We start from the raw sequence: 16,375 nt of genomic DNA, 5'->3' as shown, positions 1-16,375 counted from the left end.
ATCAGGCACCTACAGGTAGACAAATGTAATACTATTCCTCCTTGTTGTACAGGATATCTCGATATCATTGTCGTAAAGATTTTCAGGCAAAATTAGGCCCAGAGAAAAGGTGGGCTTACGCCAGTGATACCAGAACTTTCTCACAGGGCGGTCACAACTCCAGCTATCCCCATAAAGAAGGAAGAAAAAGCATGGAAGAAATGTCCGTGGACTTACGAAATATTCTTTGTTTTTACTCCGACCATCAAAGTTTCAGTACAGCAAAAACGGCTCTAAAACGGCCTTCGTAGGTCTTAAACAACGCTCCACAGCCCGGGACCCAATCACAACCCTAAACGTAAACAAATGCAACAGTGAGCCACATGTCTTCTGCTCGTAAAACCAAAACATGACCGCCGCAATCTCAAGAACTTTTTTTATTTAACTTGCGAATATTCAGACAGCATTCAACAATAGCAGCCCGTAAAGGACGTTATGTTGTCAGCGAATATCAGCCTCCTGTCGCCGCACGCGAGACTTAAGATCATTCACGTCAGCTTTCTTCGAACTTCAAAAAACTTCCGTGCAACATTTTTGGGCATGGATCACCGTGGTGAGTGGTAGGATCGGCCCTAAACACTTCTACGAACCTTCGTAACAGCCCAGTCATCATTGTAGCGTTTCAGTTTTTTAAGAGGAACGTAAGCATAACACAAATTAAGGTCTACTCCGGCCACGTGGAAGAGCACCTGACGTTGATCAGCCGCCCCTCGCCCGCTCGCTTCCTCAAGGGAGGAAGCCACTGCCACATTCGCCTCCCCCCCCCCCCCCCCCCCATGTCCACTTTCTTGGTCCTTAACACCAACCCCAAATTCGCGTACTTTGAATAGAAGAGATACCGACTGCACTAAAATCCAGTTGACACCATCTACATTCTTGCAAGCTGCAACTTGCATCCACACTCAGCCACGCCCAGTTCGCACTCGCTGATCGGAGAACCACAGCGCAGGCGCAGCACAAACATTCGTTCGCTGCTGCATGCGCCTTTCATTGTCGTATGTCATATAATGTTCCTAAGAGAACGTGACGATACCATTTAACAAATTGTACACAATGGTTTATTCACACGGTGATGAAGACACTCGCGTATTATTTCTTTCTTCACCTTTTCCCACCACGTCCCTTACCGCCCCCACGTCCCGTACCACCCTTGGCGGGCCTTCCGCTCTTCGCGCCCTTCCCACCCTTCTGCATCCCCCTCATGTCCTTCTTCATCCTAGGGTCAACCACCTTGTAGTGACCTTTGACACCAGCCGGCCGCTGCGCGCGCTTGCCATGCGTCGTGCTCTTCTTCGCCACCACGTATTTCACCTCTTGCTGCTTCTTGCTGCGCGCACGCTTGTAAATCTTGCGCAGCTCGCGCGCCTTCTCCATCGTAGTCGTGTCCTCCTTTTCGACCACAGCCTCCGCGCGGTGCCTGGCCTTCTCCATGCGCTTCTGGAGACGCCGCTTCTTGCGCGCCTTGGCTTCGGCCACCTTCTTGATGGGCCGCGCGTCTACGTCCTTGAGTCGCTCTTTGTACTCGGCCAGCAGTGCCGGGTCCAGCTCCGGCCGCCAGCGCATGTGGCGCTTCTCGTCATCCACGAACCAGGCCGGCAGGTTGACGTCGTCGAAGGCGTAGCGGTTGTAGCTGGCGTCGACGATGTCGCGGCGCGCCTTCTTCGAGTGAATCATCATGGAGCCGAGCGTGAGCCCCTCAGCGTCCAGCTTCACCACCCGCTTCTTGGCGCTCGGTGCCGCTTCTGACGGCTCGGCCGTGCGCTTGCCGCGCTTGGCTGACCGCTTACCACGGGGTTCATCGTCCGAGTCGCTGTCAGTGTCGCTGTCTGACTTGGCGTCATCGTCACTCTGTGCTGTGGCGTCAACTTCCTCCTCCTCGCTATCACTGTCAAATTTATTCAAGTCGGCATCTTTCTCTTTTGCCGCTGACTCTTTCGAGAGCCTTTTAGTGGACTTCTCCGCCCTCCCCTCTTCCACTTTACTACCACTAAACAGAGTGCCACCTTTTGCTTCGTGAGATTTGATGGCCTGCTCTAGTTCAAAATCCTCGTCTGCCTCATCCTCGATCGACTCGAACACGTCTTTGTCAAACCACAACTCCGCTTTGCGCGCTCGTCGTTCCAAACTTGACACTTTACCGCCCTTCGTCAGCTGAATGTCATCCACCAGCAGCTGAGGCTCTTCTTCGTCTTCCTCCTCCTCGTCTGACCGGTCTTCACCATCGGCTTCCAGCCCGAGGCCATCCGGATCTTGAGCATCATCGTCGACCCACTGCAGTTCGTCCTCATCAAGACGATCTTCCACACTCGGATCGAAGTTCCCCATCGCATCACGAGTTTCGTGGTCGCGAGCAAACTGCCTCGTCGTCGGGCCTTCTTCATGTTCAACAGCCTCCTCCTCCACAGGAATGTCATTAAGGTCAGCATCGACAGCCTTACTGGGATCTTTAACGTCACGAAGCGCAAACAGGTCCTGTTCAGATGTTTCTACTCTTCCCTCTGTTGAGTAACCAGAGGCGCGAAGCTTCTCAAGAATTTTTCGTCTCTCTTGAAGAAGCTTCTTTCTTTTCTTTTTCGCTTCAGCATGCTGCTGGGCTTTTAAATCGGCGATTTGCTGATCTATTTTCGCCAGCTCATCCTCTTCGTCATCCTCGGATTCTTCTTTTTTGGGCGGTTCTACTTCCTCCTTCTTTTCCAGCTGCTCCTTTAACTTCTTTCGCCACTTGATCAGTGCCTTGATCTCTGCTTTACCGAGCACTTTGATATCCTCGCAACTTGAACGGATTTCGTCAGTAGTAGAAGGATGATTGGCGATGACATCGGTGTCAAAGACGATCTTGCTAGCACCTTGCAGCATTTCCAGGTGGTTCGGCTTGCTAATGAACTCTGACGCCGGCAACACGCTGAAGACGGTGGCCTCACCATCAGCATATCCCACTGCCTTCTCCTTTTTCTGCGGTCTTCCCAACACCAGCTGCGTCGGCTTCTCCTCATTCAGCTCACCAAAGACGTACTTCGAGCTGAGGAATTTGGGGTCAATCTTGTCCGGTGCCTTGAAGCCCTGACACACCACGAAAATCTCGGCCGACTCGTTTCGAGACGCCTGGGGCTTGGTGGCGTGCACCTTGTTGAACAGCATCTTGAACACCCAGATCAGAGCGTGGTAATCTTTCGAGCGGAAAATCTTGGTGACGAACCAGCCGCCCTTACGAAGAAACTCAGTGGCCAACGCCAGCGCTGACAGCGTCAGCTCGGCCTGCTTGAACGCGTCGTGCAGCCAGGACTTGCCGACGTTTGGGGCGCCGTCGTTCATCACCACGTCCGCCCTCCACGTCTTGAGCTCCCGCTTCAGCGCCTGCCGACACTTATCGGTGGTGATGTCCTCCTTCAGCGCGATGCAGTTCGGTATGGGCTTGATGGGCACCAGGTCCACGCCCACGCAGATGCTGGAGATGGGCATGTTCTGGCGCGCCACCTGCATCCATGATCCAGGCGCGGCGCAGAGGTCCACCACCACGCGGGCCTTCTGCAGGAACTCAAACTTGCGGTTCAGCTGGATCAGCTTGAATGCGGAGCGAGCGCGGAAGCCGGTCTCCTTGGCCAAGTGATAGAACTTGTCCTTCCGCTGCTTGCCAGTTTGGTGTTTGACACCCATTGTGGTGCCTTAGTGACACTGAAAGAACAAGAAGAACTTCAGTTCCAGCATGTGACTTACAAGTGTTACATTCTAAAACTATGCCCATCATGGAGCAAGTGCATATGAGTGCAAGTGCATTTGAGCATATAGGAGCAAATGATTCACATAGGCTTTCATTACTTGCGCAGGATCAGTCAATCAACATGGGGTCAATCAACATGGGACTGGGTGGCAGCCAACTCAGCGAACCAGCCCCCATGTCTCAGGCCTGGAAAATTGGCTACCCAGGTCAGATGTCAGGGCTCAAAATCAAAGGGTTTCCTATAAGAGTTGAACAACATATTTGCAGACATTGGCAAGGAGACAGAAACTGTGTTGGATGACTTCATATTTCACCTTCACACCAAACTTGATGAATTTGGATAGACTGACTGCAGGGTTTTCATGTGGAACTGTATCTTCCCAAATTATATCCCTGAAAAGCTATGTTGGTGATGCTGTTTGGTAGAAAAAGGAGAAAAAAACCTTGGTTATGGTTAAAAAAGTAAGAAGAAAGAAGTAAAGAAGTAAGTAAGAAGGGGCTGAGCCCAAAATTAAATGCTAAGTAGTTATTCATAGTAAAAAGACAAGATGAGTTTAACTGATGCTGGTCAATGCCACCACCTGTCTTGCACTGCTATACTCAGTTTATCCTCCATTACAAAACATAAGTCATGACAACATCTCATTGGTACTAGGCCAGCTTTTTGTGTACTCAATCATGCCAATTTTGTGCTAGCAGGTAATATTCACCACCTTGCCCATTCACATAAATCCATCTACTGCACCCAAACTCTGAGACGCCTATGCCACAGTAGTATGCTTTATCTGGTGCATAATATGAAAAACTGGCCATATAATTTGGAAAACAATTTCACTTATTTTGGCTTGAATTTCTTAGGACAACAGTGGACCTGAATTAACCTAGCATCATCATCATTAAATGAAGCATAGGCCCTCTAAATGCTGTATTTGGTATACTTGCATCAAACTATGAGCTTTCTGAAATATGGCATGCATGAGCTGAAATTGCTCCTTGCAGGGTCAGCGTATACATTGCTACCTCATGTTGAGAGAGAGCATTGTACATCAATCATGATTTTTAAGGCAGAACATATTGTAATTAATCATAAAACAGGTCTCTAAGCTCTCACCTTGGAGCTTAAATAACTAAGATAGCAAACATCTGAGCGCAAACATGCAGCAACCACAGGGTACCCCGCGCCATTTCTACATGTGATCGCAGCATTACTGCATGATCACAACATTACTGCATATCAAGAACCATAAAAATGTATGAGGCCAAGGTAACAAGAATTCAATAAAATGTGTCTTGCATATCCAAGCAGTCTTCCATATTGTATGTAGATTGGTCAACATGGTGGGGAAATATGACGTTTTTGCGTGGGAATGAAAAGCAAAATGAGAATATGGCAGCTAAACAAAACTTCTTAATACAGTACATATATATGACATGGAACATGGATGCCAATGGGACACTGAATTGAATGGGATAGGGTGGGGGTCAGGTTAGGTTAGGTGAGGTTAGGTTAGGTTGTTAGGCTAGGCTAGGTTAGTTAGGTTAGGCTAGGTTAGGTTAGGTTAGGTTAGGTCAGGTCAGGCTAGTTAAGGCTATGTTCTGGACTATTCTGGCCTGTCTGTTTCATAAACGTACCTGGACGCGATAAGAAACGTTTTTCATTGCATTATGATCGTTACCTTAGTCCCACATATTTTTATGGTTCTTGATAAGCAGAAATATTGTAATTACACAACGGCAACACAGAAATGGCGCTGGGGAGTCGAGGCGGTGGGGTGCATGCGCTCGGGAGCTTGCTGTCGTAAATGTTAAAACTTGAGGGTATGAGCATGAATCTACCTGTTTTAAGATTATTTATGATATGTTCCACCTTAAACATGACAAACAGTGTACAATGAATTTTTTCTAACATTAGGTAGCAATGTATACCACCACCAAAAAGATGTCATGTAGCAGGTGATGTGATAACCACAGAAAATAATGCAGTTTTCCAAGTGCTGTTAGCTGGGAAATAATGAATGCATGGTAGCTTGAACTGTACTGAACAAATATGGTGCAAGCATTGGTATTAATGTGGGAATAAATAAAGTCCTTTCTTTGATGACAATTCATATTGAATGCAATGTCTTTTATCTGGTAAAGGTACTGATAACTGAACGGTTTGCCATGCTTTGCAGCCCGACCCTGTTCACGCATGGACTGATGCAAATGTCCACAAAAACAGGCATACCGACTCCTTTGTAGCAGCAATTCGCATAATTACCTCCTTTGAAGAGCCTCAGCAATATCAACCTGCCTTATGCCCAATACTGATGGCAGTTCTCGATGCCTTCGCGAAATACCTCACGTCCTCAACCCTCCGCCGATGATCAGTGCCTTACACGGCACTACCGCTAACAATAGCTAGCTCATTCGTCCCATGTGCGTGGACCATTCGTAAACGTCGCATAAGCGCCCTTTATGAATGAAAAGGCCATTGCTCCAGATTTAGTTCCTTTACTATGCATTTTAAGTGTAGATGGAAAATATAAAAATGATTCTGTTTGTGATTATCATAACAATTTCATTAGCACGGATCTTTTCAGTTTAAACTTCAAGATATCGAGAAAAACTAGAAATACAGGAAAATCATTTTTCATGCTGTTGAAGGTAGGCACAGAGGACTTTAGCATTACGGAATAGTGAAATTTGGAAGCCAAAGCCCCGGAGCACTCACGACGTGCAAACGGCAGCGCTGAGCGAAAGGGCGTTTGGGCGAGGAGCCCGTGATGCTTTGTTTACTCGCATTTCATTCACCGCTTGGATGACAGTTAAGGTAAGCTTACAGCCAGGATCACTCATAACTGACAATGAAAGAGTGCGGTGTGCTTGCTGTGGCGCCGGGCATGGCTAGAACTTCCGTGTAACCTACCTATCGGGGTGGACTCGAGCCTCCGTGTTTCTGAGTTGTTACACTATGCTTCAGATTTCGTGTTGTAAGATTTGCTTGTGACCGTATCCGTTCTCCAGTTTTCTCGAGAAGGCTCTTCCCTCACGTAAGGTTAGGATTGAGATAAATTTTGTTTCAAGGAAATGCTTCATGAAAAGCGCCTAGCTAGATTTGAACTGACTGACCCAGGCACCTAGCGCCTGGAAGTCATTTCCGGATATCTTGGGTGCAGCTGATACAGACACATTTGCTCTGGCATGAAATGAGTAATGGAACCTGGTCGCATATTTTCCTCGCCTTGCGTTTGGCGTATACTAAAGCTTATGTTTTGTGCCGACAGAGTGCTCTGCGTGCGCGGTGCGGGCGCCGCCGCTCCTGCTGCCGGCGCCCGGCTGGTGGTGGGCCGCGGACGCCGTGAGTCAGTTGTGTCACGGCGCCGGGGTGGTGACGGTCAGTCAGTTGCTGCCCGTACGTCGACCGCTGCAGACGCCCCGCCAGACGCGGACACACAGAACACGGCAAGGTGAGTCCAGTCAGAAAGGCGCAGATGAGCGAGCATGGGGGATCAGTGTCGCGGTGGTCAGGTGGTCCGCACTCATTACTGCGTGAGTGGCGTGACCGCTATGACATTAGGAGGGAGTTGTCGTCGCAGGCCGGTTTCCACGTGACCCAACCTGCCTGGTTTCCGGGCGGCGCTACCTTCTCATCAGTCTGCGCTGTATCCAGCGCTGGCTGTCTGATCAGTCCATCATGTATTGCGGCTGATTGCCTCCCGACGTCCGCCGGGCGGCCTGTGACGTCATGACCGGTCCTTATCTCTCCGTCGCGGCCACCGCGGGCGGAGCACTGACCGCGCCCCTCGGCGGCAGCCCCCGCCCTCTGCGTCACAGCCGGGTCACGGCCCCGCCGCCTCCCCGCGCGGGGAGCGGTCTGGTGTCGGCGCTCGCTGTGTCGTGGCTCCCACGCCGCCGACGCCGGCTCTCGGCGACACCCGCTCTCACAACCGGCCGGCCGTTTGTGGCCTTGACAGTGGGGCTGACAGGCCGGAAATGGCGCATTGCTCTGCACAGCAAATGGTGGCCCGGGGTGGGCCATTTCTCGTCGGCGCGGTGCGGAGCACAGCATTGTCCGTTGATTAACTGCTCGCGAATGGGCCGCCACGCAATTTGCTCGATGCAGTTTGTTGGTGACAGTCGCAATGCTTGAGACGCGGGATGGAGCCAGGCTTGGTGATTTACACCCCCGCTTACTTGGGGCGCCTTCATTACGCGGAGAATCACCCACCCACCGCTGGCCTCCGTCGGCCACCCGTGGTCTCAGCGGTGGAATGGCCGCCAAGCCTCCGGCGAGACGCTGCAAGCGGCGCTCTCTTGAGCTCCGTGGCGTGCGGTTCGATGCTCACCCGAGAGCATCGGATCAGCACTCCACGTGTGCAGTCCAGTTCAGAGAGCTCTCTGAGGCGCTAATCACGAGTGGCCAGCACCGACGTCGGATCACGGCTGTTCCTGCACCGCATACTTGTGCGTCGATCTGAGAAAATCACTGCTGTGAGCCGGCCATTCACACAGGCGGAGGGGGGAGGGGGGCAGGGGGAACCCGACGAGAACAGGTGGCCCACTCCGGCAGCATTCCAGAGTGCCTGGCCGCCTCCATCCGTGCGAGTGCCGCGCCAGAGTCCACTCCCTCCGCCCTGCAGAGGTCGATGCTAGCGGAGCACCTCTCACCGGACCGGGCGGGTCGCTCGGTCACCGGCGCTGCTGCGGCGCGCTCGCCGCTGTTTTGTACCGCCCGGGAGGCGGATAATGGGCCACGCTGCCGGTCGGGCCGCGTGCCTTTGTCCCCTCCCCGGCGCCCCCCCCCCCCCCCCGGACGCGTCACGCGGAGGGAGACGTCCCTGGCTGCGGTACCTGGTCGACAAAGCAGGTGGGGTGGCGAACGGAGGGCGGGCGCGCTCCGTCGCTAATATATCCCGGCCGGCCGGAGGACGTATTGTAATGCGGTGAAAGGGCTCAATGAGCAGACCGTGGCCACTTGAGAACGGCAGGGGGTGGGCTGGCGTCAGGGAGCGGGCGGTGGTGTCGCAACACCGCCGCGGCAGCCACTGTGGGCTGACAAGTGCTCAATCTGTAGTGGCGGTCAGGACTCTGGCGAACTGTAAATTATTCGCGAGCGCGCTCCGGCGACCGCGTTGGCGGTTTAAAGGACGCCTTGGGCTACATTGGGTGCGGTGTCACTACATGGTGCATGCCATGAACGGCATTAACGGCTCATACTGGGATATGACTCACGTCTTCAACGCCACCTGTGGAACGCGTGCAACGGAATGCATTAGCCAACTAATTCTAACTCTGAAATAATGCGTGTGGAACAGTGATATACTGGTTAGCCTCACATCGTATGCTGTCGCTTGGGCTTTGGCGGCTCGTTGTCAGCCACGTAGTGCGCACAAATGGCCACATTTTACATCTGTGGAGCTCCAAGTCAGTGCGCGCCGTCGGTAGCACCCGAAGCGGGCGCAGCTGGCGACTCAACTCGACCCGGAGCGACCCGCGCCGGCCGCCGTGATGGCGATACCGCACGGTCGACCGTGCCCGGAAATATACCAAACTAAAAATGGGACCCACACGCCGCCTATACAGAGCGGCCCGTTAGCGCAGCTCTGAAAGGCGCCACACGAACGGGGAGCGGCGCATCGCGCTGCGGGCCGGGGCGTGCCGGCCGTGCGGGGCGCGTGCAGGGTCCGCCGGCTGCAGACCCGGCCGGCCCGACACGACGGAGCGGGTCACGCGCTGGCCCCGGTCAGCTGGGACGTCTCGCTCGGTCGCGCCGTGTCACGTGGACCGGCTCAGTGGCGCGTACCGCGACAGCCGCTCGGCAGCTTCACGAGCCGTCGCGTAGGCCGATCGATCAACGCTGTTGTGTTTTGTGGTCATGGTTGGGTGCGTGCGGACGGTTCGCGGTGGTTCCAGCTCCGGGGACCGACGTAGCTCAAGTGAATATAGCCGACCATTACACACGGCGGCGGGCGCCTAGTTTTGTCCCCGGGCGCGCGCGCCATGTCATGCGCCGCGCTCAGTTTTGTTTGTCATCCTCTAATTCGGGCGGAGTCGCGCATGGATGATCTCATGGGCATTGTATGTCAGTTTTTGCCCAGCGAGGGCGCTGGTCCGTAATCCATTTCATGGTGGAGGAGGACGCAGGTCCGGGTGGAAATGATAATTTCTGGAACAGCCGTGTGAATGGGAAAGCTCAGCGTGTCGGCTCGAAGCTTTCTGTTTAACAGTGCTACGAGGGCGTTCACGGAAGGCGCGGCCCGTGTCCCGCGCCGCCGACACGCCACGGTCCGACTAGAAACCGTGCCCCGGTCCCGAGTCGGGCTAATGTCCGCGACACACGGGGACGGACGTCTCTCCGTCAGACGGGGGGGGGGGGGGAGGGGGGAGGGGCGGACCGCGGCGGCGCGCGCGCCGGCCACCGCTGACCCGCCCGCGGTCAAGGCGAGGCGCGTCTCATTATGTATGGGTACGGCACGGGCCGGCCAAGGTCGCGCTGTCCTTCCTTCCTCGCGCGCGCGCGCCGGCGGCCGGCGGCTAGCGACGGGAACGCGTGCCCTAGGCCGCCCGGCCCGCGCTGGGACCGAGGTCCCGGCTTGGACTGGCCGGGTGCGGAGTTAGCTGCAGGCTCGCTGCTGGAGGTGCGAGTAGGTGCACCTCTCGCCGACTAGTCTTAGAGTTCGTGTCCGATTCGGAGCGAGTTGACGTTAGCTGGTGTATTCGGCATAGTATGAACTGCGGGATCACCGTCATGAACTACACGCTTTTCGTTGTTGAGGCGGGGGGCTTCTAAAGGAGAAAAGACATAAGTTGGCTCTTGTCGTGTTTGGAAGTGAACTCGGTGCTCGGGGTACGGGTAATATCTTGTATGCGTTGGCTCTATCCCCCAATCCATAAAATGCTGGGTCTTTACTCGGTGACGATGCAGAACTTTCAGCTTGCCTGGAGTTGAAAGCAACGCCATGGTGCCGGACGCGTGCGGCGTTCGTCGTACGACACCGCGCCATACCCACCTCTCACCCGCCTGGTCTGTGACTGAATGAACCCTGCCCCCTGGCGCTCCCGCGCCGCTGCCGTCCGTCGGCGGAGCAGATTCGGTGTGATCCGCGGGTGGCCGGCCGGGTCCTGCCGCCGCGGCCGCGTGCCATCCATCCGGACCTGTCACCGGCTCGGCCCGGGGTCGCTTTAAACGGCCGAGGACGCCGAAGCCGGCCGGGGTCGGGCCCCGCCGAGGTAGGCGGGCGGCGCTGCGGTGAAACCCAGGCTGTGATGCAGGCGCGTGTTTGTTTTACCTCGCGGCTGGTGCGGGGTTGGGTTACGTCATCGCCGGGGCCGGTCGGAGCGGCTCGGGCTCGGGCTGTCTATAGCTGTTTGGGGATAGTTCGCCCGGTGGGTCGTCAGCTGTCGGCAGTCGACGCCGGAGGACGGCCGTGAGCGGCGGATCCATTCTCTCCGCCGAGCGTCGACGCAGGCGTCGCGGGGTGCTGGCCGTGGCCTCTTGTCCTCGGCCCTCCTCACGGACGTACGTCTCCGGGCGCGCCATTCCGGCGCCGTTTCCGCGCGCGGCGCGCCGGGCGCCTGTCGCCATGGCGACGGCGGCGCGTGCGGTCTTGACCCGGTGCCGCCGGTGCGCCGCTGCACCGCTGACCCAGAGCGGGCGGCGCCGCGCAGGCCGGCTCAGGCTCTGCACGCTGCAGACGGCCTCGGGCGCCGCCGCCGCTGCGTGAGCCGGGAACGTCAGCCCGCCGCCGCCGGCGCGGCCGGGCTGGGCCGGACCGAACCGAACTGGACCAGGCTGGACCGGACCAAGTGGACCGGGCTGACCGTGGCGGACCGGGAGTGGGACATGCGTGCGGGCGAGGCGAGTGACCCGGGAGGCCCCCGGTGGGACGGGGCCGGTCCAGCTCGACGTCGGGATGTTTCCGGACGCGTGTAGCCGCTGTCGGTCATCAGCGTCACGTGCAAATTGTCCTGTCAAATTGTGTCACAGCCAGACGCTGCCCACGCTGTGAGCCGGGTCGCATGCGGGCTGGACGTTTGCGTGCGTCGAATAGTTCCAGGAGAGGGTTATCACTTTGATCGGGATGGGAGTGAGCGCCGAATAAGGCCGGTTGGAAGCGGGACCGTGGGCGTGTTTATGTGTCCGATCGGCTCTGCCGAGAGGGTGAGGTCACGGATTTACTCATCGTCGGGGCCAAGCTCAGACGGCCGGTGTTTATTTGCAGGGGCGCGTGTGTACAGGTCGGTGTGCCCCGCCCCGGCCGGCGTGACGTTCGTGAGGCGGCTCCTGACCTTACAGTTCACGGACCGGTTTCTGCTTCGCTGGCGCTGCAGCGGTTGCCGACGCGGCCAGCGAGCGCCTGGCTCCCCGTGACTGAATAGACCAAACAACGAAGGAAACGTGCGCGCCGTTTTCGGTCGTGTTTAGCCATTCGTGCTTTCTCCGTCAAGACAAATAGAGGGCGAGCGGTCGGGCGGCGGTGCGGTCGATCGTCTTCATGAATCACGCACCGCAAGCATCGGCGGCCCATCCGCCAGCCGTGAGTCAGCCCGAGCCGTGCCGTGCCGTGGCGGGGCCGCCGTCGCGGTGTCGGTTCGTGGAACGGCGCAGCGCTCCCGGCGCGGCCGCCCAGCGCGTGCGGGTGCCGGCTGGACAGCGACCGATCGGCGGTACGGGTCGCGCCGCCGCCTTGTCCCCGTCGTCTCGCAGAGGGCTCGGCTGCGGTGGTGCTGGTGGGGGGGGGGGGGGGGCTGCGACTGCGGCTGGTCAGGTCGCGCCAGGCCCTCTCGAGGCCGGGGGGGGGGGGAAGAGAAGGCCGCCGCTGTTAGTGGGCCGTGTCGCGGCAGCATGCGTGTCCGTCCTCGCCGGTCCGGGAGCCGATCTGCTGCGCAGTCGGCGGCGGGCGGGCGGGCTGATGGGCCGAACGCCTTATAAGGCGCGTCGGCCCCAGCCCATCGCGTTTCCAATCGGCGAACGCCTCCGCGGTGCCTCGGCGCTGTGACGGAGGACGGAGGTGGGAGCGGGCGCCGCCCAGCTCGGCGAGGGAAGCGCGGCGGTGGCTGTACCAGGCGGCGCCCCGGACCGCTCCCCGCCGCGCGACCGGGCCGGCCAACCACCGCCGATTTGTCTTGCGAGCAGGAAAGCGAAACGTTTGGCGTACCGATTGCGTCGATTGGCCCCCGGCGTTGTCATTTTTGGGGAACGGCGTGGGCGTAATTTTCCTTGATTTATCGCCCCGCCGCTTTCTATATGGGCTCGCCCAGGAAAAGGACGATGTGTTTGCGCTCTGGCTCAATAGGGGTCTGTTAAAGGCACTTCATATCATGTTTCTTTTCGTTGAGCTAAATCCTACCCTTCCGTCTTTTAAACGTCGCGCACAAAGTGCCTTCAGGCTGCGTACGACGTTCTGTCTCCGGGAGAGACCCCACGCAAGAATGCTTTTTGTGGGCGTTAATTGAGACCATCTCCACCGCCAATGGCCCTCGGTTAATATCACTTCACATCAATCAAGTTTTTTAAGCTCATTTGTGAAGTGCATTCAGACCATTGACGCGTCGTGTTGAATAATTAATTACCCACTAAATCTTCCGGGAAATAAGCAATTTAGAACGGCCCCGGCGAGCGGAGTGAATAATCACAGGGGACGAACTGTCCCGGACCTCCTTTTTGAATGACGTCGGCGGCCTACGACTTGAGAAACAAAACGATAGAGAGAAACGAATCACTGCTTTGGGTCTCCGTAAACGGTTTACCTACCACAGCCAATTATTCTTCATTGCGACCCGCAGCTACGCCCGGCTGGCCATTAGCTGTCCATAACTGGACGCCCCGCCGTTTCGGCCGTTATCAGCTGGGCCGCCCAGCGCCGGTCGGCCAGCTGGCGTTTTTGGACGCCGGCTCTGTCATCGTCCGCCGACACCGGCTCGCCACCGTCCGGGTCACGTGCTCGCCGGCGACCGGCCGGCGACGGGTCACGTGACCGGCGCGGGCGCCGCGCGCGCTCGGCGTCGGCCGGTTCGTTAACGGGACGGACGGCGATTTATGTGCCGGGACGGCAGATAACGCGGGCTGGCGCGCTCGGGGATGACGGACCGGGCCGGCGCCCGGTCGCCGGGGCGGATGGGCGTGGGAACGAGATGAGCTCGTCACGCTCCCCGCCGCTACCCTCGCCGGGGTCATGCTGTATCGGCTCGGCCTCAGGTCAAGGGTACACGAACATGGCCGCGGAGGCCGGCCAAATAGGCTCAGTTTATCCACATGGATAACGTTTCAGAGAGATGTCCAATGGAACTGTGGCGCTCGAATCTCTCCCTAGCGTGGGTATACACCCGCGGAGAGACCTGTAATGAATAGTAGCCATACAGCGAACGAAAGTAACGCCCGCGCCCGGCGCGGCCCGGGTGCGCCGGTGGCCGGCGACAAAGCCGGCGCGGCCGCGCCTTTAGCGGCGTATCTGGCGCCGCGACCGAAGACGGATGGGCGGGGCTGACCTGGAAATACGCGCCGGGCCGGAGCGGCTCCGCCCGGGAGCCCGCGGCACCCGGGCCAGCCGGGCCCGGTGGACGCCGCGGCCGACGGCCGGCCGGTGCGGGGCCTCCCGCGGCAGGGCAGGGCGCCGCGCTGACCTCCAACGGCGGGGCGCGATGCTGCTGGGAACAGCCGCGGGCAGACAGAGGGAGAGCGTGGGCTCATTGTCTCAACTGCTACGGTTTTTTTGTCAGTAATAATACCTACCCATCACCCATTAACAGGTGAGCAAGAGTTCCCATCCCTGTTCAACGCCGCGCACAGAACCTAGCGCTAATACCGGCATTAGTGGCCGAAACGTTGAAGGTCGTGGGTTTGACGCGACGTACACGGATCCCCTTCACCAAAGCTCCGCGCCCCGATGATTCCTCTGCTATACCGTATTGGGCTGTTGCATTGGACGCGTTTTATGCTGCCAGCTGATGACTGTGAGCTTGGTTGTTGGTTGCACGTTGTAATGTCCTTTGCTTTTGCAGTCAGTGGTTGTGGACACGATGTTTGGCGGTGTTTGAGAGTCGCCGTTGCGTCTCGCCTGTGATCTCTGTTTTCCGCATCGGCGAGACGCGGTGAGCTCCTTACCTCGCCGACGTCGGGCTGACCCGACTGCACGGCGGCGGCAGTGCGGGCTTCTGCCGTCGGCGGCTCGTGCGATGGTGCCGTCACGACGCCGCGGCACGCCGCCGCCGCTGACCCGGTCACGCCGCCGCCGACCCCGTCACGCTGTCGTGCCGTCACGCCGGCACGCCGCCGCCGCGTCACGGCTGCCGCAGGTCGCGTGACGCGGCACCGGCGCCGGCGCCGGCGTTCGAGGCATGGTCGGGTGCTGGATTTTCTTCGTGCGGGACATTTTGTTCGGTACACTTTGGCTCTGAGGCTCACACGGCTCTCGAATGGTGTTATTTAGTGCTCCGCGTGACGTGACGTGCTACGCGATGTTCATTCGAGAACCGCTGTGAAATCAACTTCCATTACTCGAAGCGGTTTCAGAAATATTTTTTACCCGTTACACTCCGGCCTCGGATATTCATAATCTCGCACGCAAGAAGCGAAACTGAAATCCAACGCCTCTCGGCACGTCACGTGATGTGACTGCCACGTGATTCCCGGCGGTTGGTCCTGGGTCACGTGGTGTGCAGTGACGCGGCCTGGCGCTGAAGTCACGGAAGCGCTTCGGAACACACTGTTACGTATGGCCGTTGCGTCGTGCCTGCAGATGACGTTCAGAAATTCTCCGTCACGGAGAGATATGTATCGCTTCTATTTGCAGCAGTGAAAGCGCTCGCCTGGCGGCCTGCAGCAACTGGTTGTGTGACAACTGACCTGCCTGTCGCAGGCGGCCGCTTTGTACGCGGTGGAGCGGGCTCCGCGTGATGAATGGGGGACGTTGTTCGAGCCGTGTGTTCTCTAGGCTTACCATTTCCTCCGCCGTGCGTGCGTGTGTGCAGGCCACTTGGCCGAATGACCCCTAAATAAACAGTGCGTGTTATCGTATCGCCGTATCGCCGATGAGGTCGGCCTCTCAGCGGCGATAGCGGAGGGCGCGTGTGTTTTGAACCGACGGCACCTCTGTTTCGGAAGAAAGCGCATGGAAGATTGCGCCTCGGTACGCGGTGAGGAGCCGCGCACCAGCTCCTGACCGGCGGCTTAATCCGCCACGCTGGCTCCAAGGGGGGGGGGGGGACAGCGTGGCCAGTGTGACCGTGTCGCGTTAGTGCATGGATGCCGCTCCTGCAGTCGGCGCGTTGAAACCCGGAGCTGGGTTCAGACCCGACAGTGACGTCAGCGCCGAGCGTTAGCGTGCCCCCAGTGGCCGCCCAGCCGTGGGCCGCAATGAGCTGCAGCTGCTGCTGGCCAGGACAGGCCGGCTCGGCTGTAGGGGGCGGTGGGGGGGGGGGGGGGGGCGGAGAGGGGCGTGGCCGCGTGGCACGCGTGCGGAAGCGGGCAGGAGTGGTCTCCGCTCTCAGCGCTCCGGCGTCGGCCCTCGGCGAGCATGCGCTACTCAGCAGCTCTTGGACGGTCGTTCGCACTGCCTCTAAGTGGTTGAGATCGCCGCTGCGCTCTAAGTGGTTGAGATCGGATGACCCCGACTTTGTACTTTGACCCGGCCGTGG

At 57.8% G+C, this 16,375-nt stretch overlaps 2 protein-coding genes across 2 annotated transcripts in view; one reads left to right on the top strand and one right to left on the bottom strand.

Moving 5' to 3' along the window:
* Positions 1 to 823: 823 nt before the first annotated feature.
* Positions 824 to 6,140, bottom strand: LOC119095952 (pre-rRNA 2'-O-ribose RNA methyltransferase FTSJ3). The gene is made up of 2 exons (XM_037218815.1): positions 6,018 to 6,140; positions 824 to 3,711 (listed from the first exon to the last, which is right to left on the bottom strand). The coding sequence occupies exon 2, from the start codon at positions 3,691 to 3,693 to the stop codon at positions 1,141 to 1,143; it is 2,553 nt and encodes an 850-aa protein (XP_037074710.1). The 5' UTR covers positions 3,694 to 3,711; positions 6,018 to 6,140; the 3' UTR covers positions 824 to 1,140.
* A 340-nt stretch (positions 6,141 to 6,480) lies between these two features.
* LOC119095726 (MICAL-like protein 1) overlaps positions 6,481 to 16,375 on the top strand; it is a 47,732-nt gene continuing 37,837 nt past the window's right edge. The window contains exons 1-2 of the mRNA XM_037218578.1: positions 6,481 to 6,569; positions 7,024 to 7,206. The gene's annotated coding sequence lies outside the window, so the exon portion shown is untranslated. The remainder of the gene's footprint in view (positions 6,570 to 7,023; positions 7,207 to 16,375) is intronic.

The sequence above is a fragment of the Pollicipes pollicipes genome, unplaced genomic scaffold, assembly GCF_011947565.3.
Source record: "Pollicipes pollicipes isolate AB1234 unplaced genomic scaffold, Ppol_2.1 Scaffold_4219;HRSCAF=4965_pilon_pilon_pilon, whole genome shotgun sequence".
NCBI lineage: Eukaryota > Metazoa > Arthropoda > Thecostraca > Pollicipedomorpha > Pollicipedidae > Pollicipes > Pollicipes pollicipes.
This window is presented reverse-complemented; position numbering and strand designations above follow the sequence as displayed.

Excerpts from the sequence above, each read along its gene's own strand:
- LOC119095952 (XM_037218815.1), bottom strand. The coding sequence starts at position 3,693 with ATGGGTGTCAAACACCAAACTGGCAAGCAGCGGAAGGACAAGTTCTAT.